General features: G+C 34.2%; 1 protein-coding gene and 1 non-coding gene across 4 annotated transcripts; one reads left to right on the top strand and one right to left on the bottom strand.

Annotated features, from left to right (window-relative positions):
- Positions 1 to 4,606: 4,606 nt before the first annotated feature.
- On the bottom strand, positions 4,607 to 4,690 carry LOC124892416. The gene has a single exon (XR_007050234.1). It is a non-coding gene; the product is annotated as a small nucleolar RNA Z196/R39/R59 family (small nucleolar RNA).
- Positions 4,691 to 6,545: 1,855 nt separating this feature from the next.
- On the top strand, positions 6,546 to 7,961 carry LOC107875096 (probable carboxylesterase 12). 3 transcript variants are annotated; one of them, XM_016721731.2, is made up of 2 exons: positions 6,546 to 7,182; positions 7,345 to 7,961. In XM_016721731.2, exons 1-2 carry the CDS (start codon positions 6,615 to 6,617, stop codon positions 7,533 to 7,535), a joined length of 759 nt encoding a protein of 252 aa, XP_016577217.2. In that variant the 5' UTR covers positions 6,546 to 6,614; the 3' UTR covers positions 7,536 to 7,961. The 3 variants fall into 3 exon arrangements, with proteins under 3 accessions (XP_016577217.2, XP_016577221.2, XP_016577214.2); XM_016721735.2 differs by having other exon boundaries at positions 6,549 to 7,182; positions 7,348 to 7,961; XM_016721728.2 differs by having other exon boundaries at positions 6,551 to 7,961.
- The last annotated feature ends 12,801 nt before the right edge of the window (positions 7,962 to 20,762 follow it).

Raw genomic sequence — 20,762 nt, 5'->3', positions numbered from 1 at the left:
CATGACTAAGATTATTGGCGAAGAGTCTGTTTGGATAAGATTAAATCAGCTTAAGTTGTTTGGTAATATTAAAAGTACTTAAAAAAAAAGTTTAGAATTGGTTAAAAAAAATAAAAAGTGAGAAGTCGGTACCCCAAATTTTTTTACTTAATAGATTAAAATTTTTTGTTATAAAACAATAAAGAATAAGAAGGAAGAGTAGAGAGATTAGAGAAAGTGATTCTTATTACTTCTCGGGAGGGATGGTTTATAGTGAAGGATCTTTTATTTATAGGGGAGAAATTTACTCATAGTCTGAGTAAAAGACAGATGATTCAAATCCTAATAGATATCAAAATATCAAAGTAGATCTTGATAGATATTGATAGACATTCACTATAATGTAAATACATTTATAACACTTTTCTTTGAATGTTTAGATAGATAATGTGTCTCGTTAAAGCTTTATTAGAAAAAATTCAGTAGGAAAACAAATCTAGTGAAGGAAAAAGAGTACACATTTCTAACAATACGTATATCGGCTGCCTCAATAAAAACCTTACAAGGAAAACCTCATAAGGGAAAAAGAGTACAGTGCGTATTAACTCCCCCTAATGAGAACATTCTTGAACCTTTGCATTTCGATCTTGTACACCATCTTCTTGAAAGTTGCAATTGAAGGAGACTTAGTGAATAAAACAGCCACATTGTCACTTGAACGAATCCGTTGCACGTTAATATCACCATTCTTTTAGAGCTCATGTATGTAGAAAAGTTTTGATTTAGTGTGCTTCGTTCTATCTCCTTTTATGAATCCATTAAGATGTGTTATGCATGTTGTATTATTTTCGTATAAAATTATGGGTACATTGTCACATTTCACGCCATATTTTTCTCAAATGAGATGTATCATAGATCTCAACCATACTCATTCTCTTGCTTCATGAATAGCTATTATCTCAGCATGATTCGATGAAATGGCTACGATAGACTATTTTGTATATCTCCAAGATATTGCAGTACCACCACATATGAACACATAGCCTATTTAAGACCGAACTTTATGTAGGTCAAATAAGTACCCAAAATCAGTATGACCAATAAGATCGGGACTGCAAACTTGTTAATAAATTAACTATAAAAAAAGGCTATATCAGGTCTTGTAGTATTTGCAAGATACATTAGTCCATCAATTGCACTAAGATATGGTACTTCATAACCAAGGAGTTCCTCATTCTTTTCTTGAGGTCGGAATGGATCCTTATTTAATTTTTGCATGTTTTTCATTTAAGCAAATACTCTATTGCTTTTGAAAATTCTGCAAGAGTTTCAATGATACTCAAATCATTAAATTATATCTTATGAGTATAATAAAAAGTTTCCCAAAAATTTTATATGCTTCAGACATTTTGAATCCTTTAGGGATTTTCATATGGATGTTTGTCAAGTAACAATATCCAACATGTCAAGTGTGACATTTTTAAGTGTCTGAACTGCAAATCAAATAAGTTTTATACTTATCAAAATGCATCCTTTCAGGTCACTTGATAAATATTTCTACGTCAGCATACTTAAATTAACGTAGAATTCAGATCCTCATAATCTTTTACAATATTGCGTCAATATTGTATCAAAGATATCGTCGATGATTTCTTATTTTGTATCGGTTCACAATGCGACATAACATTTTGAGATCTCATCACTTCATTATTTTCAGGTATCTAAACCTCTCATAAGATTTCATGAAGTGACGTCGTAGGCTCTTCAAGAGCACATTGTCTTCTTATCATGATTATTTGCTCCTTATCCTTTTCAAGGATTATTTCATTTGAAACCGATTGGTCCATCAAGCTTCACGCATGCATAGACTTTATCCTTTAAGGACACAAAATAGGAGCACTTGCAGCTAAATATGAGATGCTTTCGGCATTTGACTTGAATTATCTTTTGAATGAAGATCTGATGATAATTCCTAACATATTTCATAGTTGCTTATAATCCCTCTTATGTTAGGAAAACTAACATACATCCTCCATCTTCTTTGAGGAATCCATCTTTGTGCATCATGGTATATTTATTAATCATATACCGCACATTAAAATTATTAGATGGAATAGCTGGTTCCTGACCTTGACCCAATTGAAAGGGAAGAAATAATCATAATATATTTGTCTAATGCATATAAGTGATATTGTATGCAATTTATCATATTTCATACCAATACATGAAACTTTGATCTCATTAGTAACGGTTCAACTATTTATGGAAGGCATTCAATGTTAAACCATCATCATCAAGATGAATTATCTTGATTACACAATCTGAAAATTATGCTCAATTTATATTGAACAAGTAACTTTATGAAGGTCAAACGTAAGTTGACCATGAATGTACATATGATCATCTTATTGATGCATCTTTTCAACATATCACATGATAGGTGAACGAACCCTTATTCACCTTTTATTCTTTTCAGATTTTGAGGGATCTAATCCCAAAATTAGTTGGTCCAACCAACTTATCATGAGAACAAACAACATTAAAGTTCATGAAGAATTTTCTAATTCTTCAATATATGTTCAACACTCAGTATGCACGTCTTCGGGTTATCGCAATCGTTCATGTCAACTTATGAACTTTTAATCTAGTAAACTCCAAGTTTACTATCATATGTGTTTTTGCTTTAGTAAATTTCAGATTTACTGAATAAATTTCAGATTTACTACTTCAGAAGTAGATTTCAAAATTATTCAACCTCTTTCGAAGGTGAGTTGTGATACAATCACAATCAAGTGCCCGTTTACATTAATAAGTTTCTCATTCCCCAGGAATGAAATATAATCGTGCTTTAAGCCTATTAAATTATGATAGCTTATAACTTCTTTCAAGATTTTGCTACTTCAGAAACAAATCGAGGCATACATATGATGTAGAGAATTTTTCTCTAGTATATCTTATAATCATATAAGCGTGTGAAAATATCATCACTTTTGATAATCATTATGATATTGTCCCTCCACGCGTATATTCGTGCATTCAATCACTTGTCTTCTTTCAGACATATTATGCACTGCTACCACATACACCTCAAGAATGAAGTAAGTTGTCATATTTCAGACTTATCATATATTGCTACCATATTCACTTCATGGAATGGAGCATATTCAATGGGTCAAATTTCATGACTTTTTATTAAACACCCATTATTTTGTCTTAGCCATCATAATATCATTAATATAGTATATTGAGATTCAAACTCAACATCTTATCCATATAAAGACGTCTTAGGCATGAATCGATGGGACTTGAACCCAACATATTATCATCTTTTTTGATAATATTGTTCTTAAGGAATAAATTTAAAATATAAATGGTTCCAAACCAATTATTTTTCCTCAAATTCAATAATAATTATATTAGTAGTAGCAAAAGAAAGATAATATAACGAATTACTAACCTTGAAATCCTTCAAATTTATAATCTCACCTTGTTTGGCAAAGTCTCGTGCTGATAACGTGTTATAAAACAATAAAGAATAAAAAGAAGAGTAGAGAGAATAGAGAAAGTAATTTGATTTACAATGAAGGAAACCCTTCTATTTATAGGGAAAAATTTATTCCTAGTCTGAGTAAAAGACAGATGATTCAAATTCTAATAGATATTAAAGTAGATCTTGATAGATATTGATAGACATTCACTATAATGTAAATACATTTATAACACTTATAGATTTGATCAATACATTTATTTTTTTTATCCTTTATATTTTTCTTCAATTTTAATAATATTTTGAACTTGTAACCTCTAAATATATGATTTTTCTTTGTCGCTTCTCTTCATTTCTTTTCTTCAATAGTTGCTTCATCTTTCTTTTTTTTTTTTCTTTTTTTAAATTGGGGGTAGGGTAAGGAGATTATAATGTGGGGAATTGAACCCTCACCAACAATGTGAAAGTTCAGGTAACTAACCAATTAGGCTACTAAAATTCTCTTTTTTTGCTTCATCTTTCACTTTTGTTTTCAACGAATCATCATACATTGAAGGTTTACTCAAAAATTTTAGTAGCCGTTTGGCCATGAAAATTAAAAGATTTTGAAGTTGGAGTTGTGTTTGGCCATGTCTTTTTGAAAGATTTTTTTAGATTTTTGAAAAATCTTTTTTAAATATGATTTTATGCCCTCAATTTTTAGAAACTATCAAAATCACTCAACTACTAATTTACCTATTAACATACAACCAAATGTGATTTTTATAAATAGACACTTCCATTACTCAAATCAAGTTTGCTTTAATGTAGAAAATAGCATTTGAGAACAAAGATTGATAACTAATGACTCTCTTAACAAGCATCGGAACTATAAGAGATAGAATGATTGATTTGGGTCATTTGTTAAGACGCATTATTGGACGCATCATTTGTTTTTTATTTGAATCTTCACTTGGTCCTCGCTTGTTCTCAAATAACTTTTCAGTTTTTTCCAATTGTAAGAATTAACTCAAGCTGTTAAAATAAAATTGAATAAAGATAATGCAAAAATAAAAAAATGCTCAATCAGCAGAAATGCAAAAATTAAAAAAAGATACAGTTAAAACAAATTGAAGAAAGATAATGTAAAAATGTCTTAGATACAATCTTAGTCGAAAGATGGTTATATTTTTGAATTAATCACTGTTCAATCAGTAATTATGAAAAAAATCATCATTGATTGCATTAGTGACTAAATATTTAAAATTTTTAAACATTATATGGGCTTTGTTTAAAAATTTAAAAAATTGGAGTTATATATAATAATAATAATAATAATAATAAAAGTTGAAATTGAAGTAGAAAACAATTTTGAAATAATTTTTGGAATTTTCATGACCAAACAACACAATTTTTATAAAGTGAAAAAAAAATCAAAATAAAAGAAAATATTTTTTATGGCCAAACGATCCTCATATTTTAAAATTAAAAATTATAAATAATTAAACTTATTTTTATTATTAACAATTTTAAAAATATTTAAGTTATTTTAATAATTAAATAATACTTAGCAATACTTAGGTTGTGTTTAGTTTTCTTACGATTAAAACGTCTCAATCTAAATCACATTCAAATAATTAAGATGTTTTTAAATCTGGACATTAAATAGTTAAGAGTATTTGTCTTTTCAAGAATATGTAATCCGCCCCTTACCGACAAACTCTCATTTCTTTGACTACCCTGATATATTTATTTCAAAATTAGTAAACATAATAATATATGAATAAATAAATAAATAAATAAATATAATCTCAACTTTTAACCCCAGTAACAAACACCGACATATAGAAATTTCCATTAAAATCCTTGCTTTGGCTTCAAAACTCAATTTTAAAAAAGAAGAGCAAGAAATTAGAACCATTGGCTTAACTTTATCTTTACTTCAATTCTGAAATCAATCTCACCAATTTTGTTACTGAAACTCAATGAAAACTACCACTGTGTAATTGGGAAGAAGAGTTAGTTAATTTAAGGAATTGAACTAAATGGTTATGGCCATTTTTTCATTTGGAATATAAAAATTGTTTCTTGTATCATTTGTTTTAAAGGTTAGATGATATTTTATTGTTTTCATTAAGCTGTCGATAGGATAGAAGTGAATTGTAAAGGCCAATTAGGAAATCATTTACCATGGATGATTACTTATGCAGGGAGTTGCTTTGGAGAAGAAGGAAAGGTTTACAGTAATTGAATTTTAAAATTAAAGAAAACAAAAAGAGCAAGAATAAGGTATGAACGATTTTCAGACTTGGTTTGGGATTTGACCGAATCACAGTATTCGGATGAATTAAGTGGCTTAGATTTTAATAAAAATAAATACACTTCGCAAACTGAAATGTAAATCATTCAGATTTGTATCTTCGTTGAGTGCAAATAAATGAATTCATTTATTAAACACATTAATAATTTTTTTTTAATTTTATTACTTTTATTCAAACACTTATCTCTTTAATTTATAATTATTTATTTTAAATTTTTAATTAATTAAGTTAAAAAATTATTTTTTAATTATATTCAAACGAGTTTTAAATAAATTTAAATAATTAATAAATAAGTAGGATAAGTGTTACAAATCTAAATCACAACGTGGGGGAAATGAAGAGGGTCCAATCCCCCAAAAATAAACAAAGAAGAACTCACGGGACATTTCAAAGTTACTCAAAATATAGCCGCCAATCGCCATGTCATTCAAACATGGCATGCTCCAAACACTATTTTAAGTTTCTCGTTTCATAATAAATGAATTATTGAATTTTTATACATAAATTAAAAGAAAAATATTAAAGACATAAATTTAATATAATTTTTTATTTTTACCTAAAAAGAAAAAGAAAAAATAATTTTATAATACTTTTTCAAAAGTTAATTGATTGTCAAATGATAAATTTTAAAAAAAAAAATTAATAATTCACTTATTTTAAAATATCAATAAATATTCTAACAATTCACTTATTTTGAAACAGGAGTAATTGCTTATGTACTAGCATCCAAAGCATTCCAACATACCAGTCAATTCCAATGTCCTTTCTAAATAAAGGAATATCTAAAATTCATAACTCCTACTCTATATGATGGTGGAAATTCTACTTGGTACTCTCAAAATGAAATCATGGTTTCAACCCCAGCAGATGAAATAGCTCATGATTTCCCCCCCTTCTTTCGTGTCTACAAAGATGGCAGAGTAGAAAGATTTCATAATTATGTCTATGTCCTTCCATCAGATGATCCCAATACTGGGGTACGATCAAAGGACGTGAACAACAATTCAGCCCGCCTTTATCTTCCCAAAATAACCGAAAATAATCAAAAGTTTCCTCTCCTTATTTACATACATGGTGGTGGATTTTCAATTGAATCAGCCTTTTCAACAGGACATGACAAGTACCTACACTCTATTGTTACTAAGGCCAACGTGGTTGCCATATCCGTCGATTATAGACTAGCCCCAGAACACCCTTTACCTATATGCTATGATGATTCTTGGGCCGTCATAAAATGGGCTGCTTTACATGTTGAAATGTCCGACCATCTCATAACGGAACCATGGCTTAAGGATCACGTTGATTTTTCGCGTGTTTTCTTGGCTGGTGACAGTGCGGGTGCAAATATTGTCCATGACATGATGGTTCGAGCAAGTGCTAGTGAAAAGCCACTAGGGGATGGTTTTAAGATTGTTGGTATGGCATTAATACATCTCTTTTTCGGTAACGATGAACCTGATGAGTATTGTTCGTTTGTTTTTCCAGGATGTACAGGACTTGATGATCCGAGGTTAAATCCAGCACTTCATTTTAGGTTATTGTCTAGTCTTATTTGTCTAAAGATTTTGATTTTTACAGCAGAGAAAGATGTCATGAGAGGAAGGAGTTTGGCTTATTATGATGCACTGAAGAAGAGTGGATGGAAAGGTGAGGTGGAGATTATGGAAACACAAGGGGAGGATCATGTTTTTCATTTGCTTGAACCAACTTGTGAGAAAGCTGGTGTATTGATGAAAAGGCTAGTTGACTTCTTTAATGAGAAGATATAAAAAAACTCTGAGTAACTCATCTAGTACGATCAAATTTGTTACGATTCCCTCCAATTTTACAGGGTTTTTATTATCTCCTAACTTAATTTTAGTGCATTTTTGTCACACTTTTTAGTTGACATGACACATTTGATGTAGATTTTATTTTTACGTAATAAAACTATCATGTCAGCACAAAAGGATGACAAAAATATGTTAAAATTGAGTTCAGGAATAATGAGTTTTATGTGAAGTTAGAGTGTGTCATAGAAACTTTGAACATTGCTCGAAGGGTACTGGATACTTATCTCAAAAAAAAAAAAAAAATTAAAAATAAATTATTTTCACGTTTGGTAGTATTAAGGCTTATGGTTATTTCTTGTTGTGTGTTAACGTCTCTCCAGTGTTCCATTCCACACATAATGAAAACTTTTAGTGTTCATTTTAGTGTAGCGTGCCCCATTTCCCTCCTATATTTCATATGACATCATCAATCCCATGAAACAGAACAATTTAGATCATAAATCAATTGGTATGAGTTTATATTTTGTTTGATTGTTCATTGTCTTTTGCAATTGCATTGCTATTGTTTGTCTAAATTAAGATAAAGAACACTTTTGAAAACGTAATCCACCCTCAAAAGGTGGCTTGACATAAGTTTTTTTTTTCTTGAATTTGGACAGGTAGAAAAAAAATTGAATGGATAAATGAGTAATTTTCTAATTTATTCAAAAATTAAAAAAAAAATGTTTCTTTATTTAAACATCTAGTCATGGGAAAACAGCCAATATTTTCTCTTATATAATAAGGGGAATAAGTCGCTCAAGCACAAATGAAGTCGACATGCCTGCTTTAACTGTGATTTTAATGCATCACCTCTAATTAATTATTATAAGTTATTTATATATTATAAAATTAATAATATTTAATAAAAAATTAAAATAGATATTTATGACATATCTGTTTCAGCTGCTTCAATCGTAATTTTACTATATCATTCCTGATTTGACCTAATGCCTGCTTTAGCTGCTTCAGCTGTGATTTTACTATATCACCCCTAATTAATTACTTATAAGTCATTTATGTATTAGAAAATTAATAATATTTAATAAGAAAATAAAATAGACATTTATGACATGTCTGCTTCAACCGTAATTTTACTATATCACCACTAATTAATCATTATATCTCTAATTAAATATTATAAGTCATTTACATATTAGAAAATTAATAATGTTTGATTAAAAAATAAAATAGACATTTATGACATGTCTACTTCTGCTTTAACCGTAATTTTATCGTATCACCCTTAGTAAATTATTATAAGTCATCTGAATATTAAGAAATTAATAATATTTAATAAAAAATAAAAATTAACTCTTGGTGTTTTAAATTAACTTAATGACTTATATGAGACCCTCTTAAAGTTTTTTCACAAGTATTTTTTTAAAGTCATTCTCCAATATAATAAGTGACAATGAAGCAGCTGAAGCAAGCTACTCATGGTCGACATGCCTGCTTCAACTGCTTTAATCGTAATTTACTATATCATCCCTAATTAATTATTATAAGTTATTTATGTATTAAAAATAATAATATTTAATAAATAAAGTAAAATAGATATTAATGACATAACTGCTTCAGCATCTTCAATCGTGATTATACTATATCACCCATAATTAATTATTATAAATCATCTGAGTATTAATAAATTAATGATACTTAATAAAAATAAAATAAATATAAATAATAAATTAACTCTCGATCTTATAAATTAACTTGGGGTCTTATATGGACCCAATTAAATTTTTTTGACAAGTATTTTTTATAATAATTATACTAATCACTTCCAATTAGTAGAATAGAGGAAAAATCATTATAAATCGCGAAAATATAAAATTTAAATTATTTAAAAACTATAATTGTCTATTAATGTCACAAAAATTTGAACAAGGAATATAACATATATTATTTAAAAATTACATAGAAAAATATTTAAAATTAGAATAGTTAACAACTTAAAATATCAAAGAACATATTAAAAATATAACTAATTATCTAATTTCTATTTGTGTCACATAAATTAAGGTAAAAAAATAATTTATATTGGCACGAACCCTCGATATCTAGTTATGAACAAAGGAGTGATCTATTATTTAATTTTCTCAGCCAACTTGGTTTTTGGAGAAAGCTATAATTTGACTGAAATTAATTCCATGAAAATCGCCATGGAATTTAAATTTCATTTTCTAGTCATTTTAATTTGTTGGCTTGTTCTATACAGTTTCTATGCATATTCTATACACTTTCTATACATATCTTATACATATGAATATTCTATACGAATATTGTATAGTTTCTATACACAATTTATACAATAATTGTACAAATTTTTTTACACGTTTTATACAACAATTATATAATTTTTACACACTTTCTATACATTTTATATATATATATATTTTTTATACATATAGATATTTGATAGAACTATACAATTTATATACATATATCTTATATAGATACATACTCTATATAACAATTACACCATTTTTATACAATATATTTAATTAGTATTTTTAAACAACCAAAAAGAAAAAGCAAAAAAAATTTCAGTTAAAAAATCTGTAGCAAAAAAACTGATTTTTTTTTAGAAAAGAGCTGAATGTCCCAAGTTGAAAACTGTATCAGTATTTTATATAACTATATCAATATGATATATAAATTGTATCTGAACTGCACAGGTCAAAATAAATAAAATTAGAAAATGACTATAATATGGAAAAAGTTTAGCCGACTAGCTATTTTTTGGCAAAATATCAAATTTGGGCTATTAATTTTAAAAATGGTCTTGTGGTGTCTATTTCCCTTAATCTTCACTTGTTTCATTTTCTACATAGAACCGCTATTTATAGCCTAAGTTGGATAAGGTCCAACTCAAGAGGTGAAAGGTGAGTGGACTTTTGTAGCCTAATTAAATTAAAGCCACATGACAATTAATGTTGATACATGGACTTCTACATATTACACAACACTCCCCTTTTATGTCCATATAAAGAAAAAATTACAGAATACGCATTTGGGTGTTGCCTCATTAAAAACATTCTTAGGAAAATTCAGTGGAATAAAACTTTGGTTAATGAAAAAAGAGTACAACGCGTATTCTTACTCTCCCAGATGAAGACCCCGATTCAACAGGTTCAGTCTTCGCATTTCAATCTTGTGTACCATCTTCTCAAAAGCTGAAGTTGGTAAATATTTAGTGAACAAATCTGCTAGTTTATCACTGGAACGGATCTGTTGTACATCAATATCACCATTCTTCTGGAGATCGTGCATGAAGAATAACTTCAACGAGATGTGCTTCGTTCTATCTCTTTTTATAAAGCCTACCTTTAATTGAGCTATGCATAATGCATTGTCTTCAAATATGATTGTGGGTATCTTGATATCGAACTTCAGGCTACATCTCTCTTTGATGGAATGTATCACTGATCTCAGCCATATGCATTCTCTACTTGCCTCAAGAATAGATATTATCTCAGCATGATTTGAAGAAGTAGCAACAATAGACTGTTTTTTAGATCGCCATGATGTATCAGTACCTCCGTATGTAAATAATAACCTGTTTGAGATCGTGCTTTATGTGGGTAAGGTAAATAACTTGCATCTGCATGACTAACAAGATCTGAACTAGCTTTGTTAGTATAAAACAGAACCATATTAATAGTCCCTTTTAGGTATCTCAATATATGCTAATTCTGTTCCAGTGTCTTCGCGTTGGAGAAGAACAATACTTTGCTAACAAATTAATAGAAAATGTTATATCCGGCCTTGTAGCATTAGCATGATACATAAGTGCATCAATAGCACTGAGATATGATACTTTGGGACCAAGAATCTCTTCACCCTCTTCTAGAAGTCGGAACAGATCTTTACTTACCTCAAGTGATCAAACAATCATTGGAGTACTTAATGGATATACTTTGTATATGTAAAATCGTTTCAGAACCATCTCGGTATAGGCAGTTTGGTGGATGAAAACTCCGTCTGCTAAATGTTTAATTTGCAGACCAAGACAAAGTTTTTGTCTTTCTAAGATCTTTCATCTCAAATTCTTTCTTTAGATGTTCAATTGCCCTTTGGACCTTTTCTGGAGTTCCAATGAGATTTATGTTATCCACATAAACAACAAGTGTAACACCCCAAAGTTTTTCTTAGCTAAATTTTGTCCCTAAAATATCAAGCATTGGCTTCTAGAATGATTCATATTCTTTTTCCCGGTGGAATCCCTTAGATTTCAACTTTTCATTTCGTAGATGATTAAATAAGTTTTCCATCGACATAAGATGTGTCCAAAATAGACACTCGGTGAAGGAGTTATGATTAATTTAAGTCCTAGTTGTAAAACACCATTATTCCTGTCCTTGGCGCATCACGGAGAGGGTGTAAATGACGATAGTCAATTTCCAGTGGGACTCTGCGATGGTGGCGCATTGCGGAGTGGGCCAAGTTTCCATTTGTCAATTTTCAGTGAGCCACCACGATAGTGGCGCATCGAGGTGTCCCATGAAATCGGGATCCCAGTTATATTTTAATACCGGTCTCATTAAGGGTATATTAGGTATTTTACCATACCCTTATCAGTCCAAACATGATATTTCAACCCCAATTGAGCACATTACTCGTACATTCACCCAAAATATTCAAGAACATTCTCTAGGATTTCATATTGATTATCCAAATAAATCAAGATTCAACCGTGGGTTTTCAAAACAAATTGAATATTTGGAATCCCTAAGCCGTGGGCATCAAGAAACATCCTTTAAATTTCTAGATAGAGGTACGTGGGGTTTATCCTAAAAAAAACTACATGGGCTTAAAACCATTATAGCATGATTTTTAGATTTTTATGCATGAATTTCAAAGGGTTTTTGGAATCTATGTTCTAAATTACGTACTCTGAATGTTTTAATATTACTATTGTTTTGACCTTATGGTCCTATCCCCTAAATTGATTTACATGTATACGTATATGTATGCAATTTGAGATTTAAGATCTTTGAGAGCATAAATTATGAACTCCCTCTCGTGTATTGAATTAAAGATTATGATTTTGTGATCTAAAAGATGTTTTCGCAATATTTTAGCATTTGAGCATGATTTGAAATTGTTGAGAGGGTGTTTCTTGATATAAATGTGTTTTTGTGTTTAATAGAAAGAATTGCATGTGAATTGAGAACTTTGACATGACCACCTTGTACTGTACTACCGAAATGCTTGACAAAGATGAGTTCCTTACATGTGTTTACATGAGGTTTGAGAAAGAGTTTCTTTGAATTAAATTACTGAAATGGTGGTCCCAAAACTTGTGTTTTGAAAACAGAGATTTACGATAGACTAATAATGGCTCAGTGATGTGACTTGCAAGTCAATGGTATGATGATACCATATGTATTTATGCCTTAACAGAGCATATTTTCAAAGACTATGTTTTGATAGAGTTTTAAAATAAGGCTTAAAGAGGGTTAGGTGGTTACCCGAAGAAGTCGCGAGTTCAAGCAACTCTTAGCCTGAAATCGTATTTGTCAATACGGGTAGATTATTATTTTACGCTAGCGACGGCCGTGTGGCGTAGTAGATTCAGAGACTCTGACCCTTACGGCACACTTGGGTTGGGGGCTTCACTCTCTAATTAATGGCAGTTTTCATATAGCCCATGGAATTTTTCAGAGTTGTAGGGTATACCACCTAGCGCTGAAGTAACATAGATTTCTCAGAATTGAGATGATTTTTACAGAGTCTTTAAAATGCCCATGTGAATTCTTACTATATGATATACTTATGAACTGTTTCAATTTGCTCTCATATATGTTGAATAATAAATGATTATTTTGGATATGCTCTGTGTACCAGTACATCTGTATTGACCCCTCCTCCCCCTTACTTATCAGGTTCTGAAACTCAGTCTAGGGGTCTAGATAAGTAATAGATAATTTAGACAGCTGATCAGATTGTGTAGTGGTGAGCCTTTTCTATTCCAGAAGGCCTGTCTTTTTAGCTTATGTCACTTATTTCAGTTTTGGTCTATTGGGGGCCTTATCCCAGTTTCAGACAGTTGTCAGATTTTCAAGTAGTAGAGATTTCGCAGACTGAGTCAGATGCTATTTAGATATAGTTGATTTACAGTTTCCATACTTGTGTTGAATTCAGAATTGATCATGTTTCCATAGCAGATTATGTTTCCGCATCTTCTTTTATTATATGAATGTTGTGCATGATTACCAAATAGAGAAGGGCGTTCCGGGCCTTCATGGTTCGAGATGTCCGTCACGGTCAGGCTCTCGTTTAGGTCATGACAAACTTGGTATTAGAGCATGGTTCATGATCCTGGGGTGTCTACGAAATCGCATCGGGTAGAGTCTTGTTTATGTGTATGTAGCGCGCCACACTTTTAAGCAGGAGGTTACTAGGCATTTAAGAAAGTTTCTCTTCTTTGTGATTTATTTCGTGCTTTAGAGTCTAATCTATCCCCTAATCAATGACCTCTTACTTTTCAGAAAACCAGTGATGCCTCCCCGTTGCACCAAAGTTAATGCTCAGGATGATGAAATTCGTCCCGCCCATGGGATGCGGACTCGTAACAAAGCTAATACCTCAGAACCTGTTCCTACTCTTAGAGTACCTCCTGTACCGACCAGTCCTCCTGGAGCTCCTCGGACGGGGGCCAATCGTACTCAGCCTCATGAAGGAGAGGTTTCTAATGCTGAATTCAGACAATCTATTCATATGTTGGCACAGCTGGTATCCACACAGACTTAGATGTCGAAGGATACTGGGTCTGTATTTGTTACTTCTGAAGTTACTAGAGTGGGCCAGTTCATGAGAATGAACACGCCCAAGTTCTCTGGTGCTAAGGTAGAAGAAAACCCGCAGGAGTTCGTAGACGAAATGGAGAAGATTTTCAAAGTAATGCATGTTGATTAGGTAGAGGGTGTTAAGCTAGCAGCATACCAGCTAAAGGATGTAGCGGACAAATGGTACAACGAGTGAGAAGATGCGAAGCGTGACAGTACTGAGCCCACAGTTTGGGATGAGTTTGTGGAAACTTTTCTTGACCGATTCTTTCCTCTGGAGCTGAGGAAAGCTAAAGCAGAGGAGTTCATAAACCTTAAGTAGGGTAAGATGAGTGTTCAGGAGTATACTTTAAAGTTTAACTAGCTGGCTCGTTATGCTCCTGAGATGACGAGTAGTATGAGTGCCCGAATGAGGAAGTTTGCTTTCGATCTTTCAGATGATCTGGTGCTTGAGTGTCAGGGAGATATACTTCGCAGGGATATAGACTTTGCTAGACTGTCAGTCCACATGCAATAAGTTGAGGAGAAGAAGAAAAATATAACCGAATCTAGGGAAAAGGACAGGCAGGCAAAGAGAGCCAGCGCGATAGACCAGAGTCATAGTCAGCAGCAGAGCGGTAATTGGGGCGGCAAATGGCAAAAGAAAAGGAATCGGGGTAATGCACAGTCGGCAGCTAGTGCTCCAATGTCCAGACCCACAGCTGAGCAGCGCACCTAGAATTTTTAGTCTAGTCAGGGGCTGAGGATGCAGGGTATGCAGTTGCAGAAAAGTGTAGCCCAGACCTCTCGGTCCTATCCACGCTGTAGGAGATGCAGGAGGAATCATCTAGGGAGATGTCAGTTTGGCGCTTTGGTGTGTTATTCATGCGGCCAGCTAGGCCATATCCAGAGAGACTGTCCGGCAGCAAAGAATAATATTGGAGGAGCTAAGTCGCAGGCAAATTCATCTGCACCACCACCTTAGAAGGGTGCCACTTCAGCCACCGAAAATGGTCGAAACCAGTTGTATGCTTTGACCAACTGCCAGGAGGCAGAGGCCTCACCAGATGTAGTCACACGTTGCAAATCTTTTCTCGTGATGTGTATGTATTACTTGATCCCGGGTCTACCTTGTCTTATATGGCCCCATATATAGCTGTTGGTTTTAAGTTTGAGCCTGATGTGATTGCTGAACCTTTTTCAATTTCCACCCCGGTGGGAGATTCTGTTGTGGCTAGGAGGGTATATAGAAATTATGTTGTGTCTATTTTCAGCCGGGATATTGAGGCAGATCTCATAGAACTTGATATGGTTGATTTTGATGCAATCTTAGGGATAAACTGGCTCCATTCGTGCTATGCCGCCTTGAATTGTAGGACCCGAAGAGTCACTTTTTTTTCTGAATGAGTCTGTAATAGAATGGGATGGACATTATCTAGCTCCTAAAGGGCACGTTATATCTTATCTCAGGGCCCGTAAACTTATTTTCAAAGGTTGCTTGTATCATCTTATTCGGGTTAAAGATTCTTGTGCTGAAAGTCTCCTATTTCAGTCTGTCTCCGTAGTGAATAAATTCCCAAAATTCTTTCCAGATGATCTCCCAGTAATACCACCTGATAGGGAGATAGATTTTGGTATTGATTTATTGCTAGATACCCGTCCTATTTCTATTCCGCCATATAGGATAGCTCCTGCAGAGCTAAAAGAGTTGAAAGAACAGCTAGCAAATCTTCTAGATAAAGGTTTTATCCACCCTAGTATGTCTCCCTGGGATGCACCTGTACTTTTTGTTCAAAAGAAAGACGGTTCCCTTCATATGTGCATGGATTACGCCAGTTGAATAAGGTCACAATTAAAAATAAATATCCCCTTCCTAGGATTGATGATTTTTTTTATCAACTTCAGGGTGCCAAATGTTTTTCAAAGATGGACCTTCGTCCGGGATATCACCAGTTGAAAGTTAGAGAGTCAGATATTCCCAAAACAACTTTTCAAACCAGATACAGCCATTATGAATTCTTAGTCATGTCCTTCGGGTTGACAAACGCCCCTGCAGTTTTTATGGATTTAATGAATAGGGTTTTTCGTCAGTTTCTGGATCTGTTTGTCATTGTATTCATTGATGACATTTTGGTATATTCTAAGAGCGAGGAGGACCATGCCAATTACCTTCGAATCATCCTTCAGACCCTTAAAGATCATAAATTGTATGCAAAATTTTCCAAGTGTGAACTCTGGTTGAATGTTATTGTGTTCTTGGGGCATATTGTGTCTAGTGAAGGGATTAAGGTTGATCCCCAAAAGATTGAGGCAGTGAAAAAATAGCCCAGACCCACGAATCCAACCGACATTTGGAGCTTCTTAGGTTTGGCGAGTTATTACAGAAGATTCATCGAGAGTTTTTCTTCCATACCTGCACCACTTACTAAGTTGACTCAGAAAAAGGTGAAGTTTTTGTGGTCTGACTCTTGTGAGAATAGTTTTGAGAAGTGGAAAGACAGGTTGATTACTGCTCCTGTTCTGACTCTTTCGAAGGGTACAAAAGGTTTTATTGTATACTGTGATGCATCCCAAGTGGGACTTGGGTGTGTTCTTATGTAGCATGGTAAGGTAGTGGCTTATGCATCTAGGAAGTTGAAGGTGCATGAGCGGAACTACCCTACTCATGACTTGGAGTTAGCGGTTGTACCTTTTGCATTTAAGATCTGTAGATACTATTTGTCTGGGGTACACGTTGATATATTTACTAACCATAAGAGTTTGCAGTATATTTTCTCATAGAAAGAATTAAATCTCAGGCAGAGGCGGTGGTTGGAACTTTTAAAAAACTATGACATGAGCCTGCACTATCATCTGGGCAAGGTGAATGTGGTAGCCGACACCCTCAGCAGGTTATCTATGGTCAGTCTTTGTCATATGGGGAAAGAAAAGAGGGATATGGTGAAGGATATTCACCGACTTGTAAATCTAGGAATGCAACTTTTGAATTCCGAGGATGGAGGAGTGGTTGTTCATAAGATAGCTAAATCTTCTGTGCAGAAGTCAAAGAGAAGCAGTTTGAAGATCCCATCTTGATGCAGATCAAGAAAAATATGGGTCTAAAAAAGTTATTGTCTTTTGAAATTAGTGGTGATGGTTTTTTGAGATACCGAAGAGGTTAAAGAAGCTGTTCGCAGGATGCATAGGGGTAGAGCGACGGGGCCTGATGAGATTCCTGTAGACTTTTGGAAGTTTTCTGACTAAGCGGGCTTTAGGTGGTTGACTGAATTATTTAACAACATTTTTAAGTCGGCAAAAATGCCCAAGGCTTGGAGATGGAGTAAAATAATCCCTCTTTATAAGAACAAGGATGACATTCAGAGCTGCAATAACTATAGGGTTATTTAAGTTACTAAGCCACACTAAAGATTTGGGAGAGAGTGGTCGAGTTGAGATTGAGAAGGATAGTGTTTATCTCGAAGAACCATTTTGGATTTATACCTGGGCGCTCGACGATGGAGGTGATTCACTTGGTGCGGAGAATGGTGGAGCAGTATAGGGAAAGGAAAAAGGATCTACACATAGTGTTTATGACTTAGAGAAGGCGTACGACAAAGTCCCTAGGAAGGTTCTTTGGAGATGATTGGAGGTGAGCAAGGTCCCTGTGGCGTATATCAAAGTAATCAAAGACATGTATGATGGAGCTAAGACTCAGGTGAGGACGGCGGAAGAAGACTAAGATCATTTCCCTATCGTGACAGGGTTGCACCAGGGATCTACTCTTAGCCGGTTCCTGTTTGCTTTGGTGATGGATATGTTGACGCAGTATATTCAAGGAGAGGTGCCTTGGTGTATGCTTTTTGTAGATGATGTAATTTTGATTGACGAAACGTAGGGGTAGGGTAGGTGGGGTGAATAATAAATTAGAGGCGTGGAGACAGACCCTTGAGTCTAAAGGGTTCAGGTTGAGCAGGAGCAAGACAGAATATTTGGAATGCAAGTTTAATGACTTGAGGCAGAAATACGAGGTGGTAGTAAAGTTAGATTCCTAGGAGGTGTGTTAGAGGGATAGTTTCAAGTATCTTGGGTCCATGATTCAGGGGAATGGTGAGATTGACGAAGATGTCTCCCACCGGATTGGGGCGGGATGGATGAAGTAGAAGCTCGCCTTGGGGGTTGTGTGATAGGAAGGTACCGCCTAAGCTTAAAGGCAAATTTTACAGGGTGGCAGTCCATCCGACCATGTTGTATGGAGCGGAATATTGGCCAGTCAAGAACTCTCACATTCAAAAATTGAAGGTGGCTGAAATACGGATGTTGTGTTGGACGTGTGGGCTTACTAGGGGTGACAGGGTTCGAAATGAGATAATTTGGGAAAAGGTTAGAGTGGCTTAGGTGGAGGACAGGATATGAGAAGCCCGTTTGAGATGGTTCAAACATGTGAAGAGGAGGGGCACGAATACCCCGGTTCATAGGTGCGAGAAGCTTGCTTTGGATGGTTTCAAGTGGGGTAGGGGTAGGCCGAAGAAATACTGAAGAGAGGTTATCAGGCGGGACATAAAGCAGTTACAACTCACAGAGGACATGACCCTAGATAGGAAGATCTGAAGGACGCGGATTAAGATAGAAGGCTAGTGCCATTTTGGGTCGCTAGGGTAGGGCATTACTTGGTAGGGTATTATTCTTGTTATGACACCTTGTTGCATGCTTTATTACGAATTTTTTTACTATTCTTTGTTTATTATTTCTTGTGAGTGGCGTAGGTATGTACTGTCATCTTGTTCCATCCTTTTTTAAGGATTTGGGTATTATTCCGTGTTTTGAGCCGGGGGTCTATCGAAAATAGCCTTTCTACTTCTCCGAAGATAGTGGTATGGACTGCGTACATCTTACCCACTCAGACCCCACTATGTCGCAATATACTGGGTTTGTTGGTAGTGGTGGTGGTGGTGTTTTGAGATACCAGGGTAGATTGTGTGTTCCAGATGTGGATAGTCTGAGAAAGAGAATCCTTGACGAAACTCAGACGTCGAGGTATATTGTTCACCTTGGCTCTACTAATATATATCAGGATTTTAAAACCATTTATTAGTGGAATAATATAAAGCGTGATGTGGCTAACTATGTTGCCAAGTGTTTGAATTGTCAACAAGTTAAAGTGGAACAATTGAGGCCAGGTGGTCCTTCTCAAGAGATAGCTTTGCCTTTGTGGAAGTAGACGATGATTAATATAGACTTCATTACAGGACTTTTGAGGTCCCGAAATCAGTATGATTCCATTTGGGTGATTGTAGATAGGTTGACCAAGTCAGCTCACTTTTTACCTGTCAGGACAAATTATTCTGGAGAGGATTATGCCAAGCTGTTCATTGCAGAAATAGTTCATTTGCATGGGGCACCTGTGTCCATCATAGCTAACAGAGGTACATATTTTTCATCATAATTTTGGAGATCGTTTCAAAAGGGTTTAGGTACCCAAGTGAATTTAAGCACGACTTTCCACCCTCAGATAGATGGGCAAGCTGAGCATACCATCCAGACCCTTGAGGATATGTTGGGGGCCTGCGCGATTGATTTTAAAGGTAGTTGGGTAGAGCATTTGCCATTGATAGAGTTCGCATATAATAATAGTTTCTATTTCAATATTAAGATGGCACCTTTTGAGGCATTATATGAGAGAAGATGTAGGTCCCCGATATGATGGTATGAAGTAGGTGAGACGCTGATATTTGGGCCTGATCTTTTTCATCAGGTAATGGAGGATGTGAAAGTCATTAGAGAACGACTTAAGACAGCTTAGAGTCGTCAGAAGTCCTACGCCGATGTTAGGAGAAGAGATCTAGAGTTTGCGGTTGGAGATTGGGTGTTTATCAAGGTTTCTCCCATGAAGGGAGTCATGTGATTCAGTAAGAAAGGTAAGCTGAGTCCTCGCTATATAGGACCATATCAGATTATGAGAAGGATAGGTGGATTTGCGTATGAGTTAGAATTGCCAGCTAGTTTGGGTTTGGTTCATCCGGTATTTCATATAGCTATGTTGAAGAAGTATATTGGATACCATTCTTTAGTGTTGCCTGTCGAAGAAATCAAAGTGACAAACTCTTTATCCTATGAAGAACAGCCTGTAGAGATTTTGGATCGTCAAGTTAGAAGATTGAGGAGTAAAGAGATAGCCTCAGTTAAAGTGTTGTAGAGAAACCAGAAAATTGAAGAAGCGACTTGGGAATCAGAAGTTGACATGAGACCTAGATACCCAAACCTTTTTTATCCAATGGAAGATAGAATCCTTGCCTTATTCTTTCTATGCCTTAGTATGCTTGAAATTATACTTGTCTATATCTCGTGTCAACATTCGGGGACGAATGTTCCCAAGGGGGGGATATTGTACCGCCTCAAAGTTTTTCTTAGCTAAATTTTATCCCTAAAATATCAA

This window comes from Capsicum annuum, chromosome 1 (assembly GCF_002878395.1).
Source record: "Capsicum annuum cultivar UCD-10X-F1 chromosome 1, UCD10Xv1.1, whole genome shotgun sequence".
Classification (NCBI taxonomy): domain Eukaryota; kingdom Viridiplantae; phylum Streptophyta; class Magnoliopsida; order Solanales; family Solanaceae; genus Capsicum; species Capsicum annuum.
This window is presented reverse-complemented; position numbering and strand designations above follow the sequence as displayed.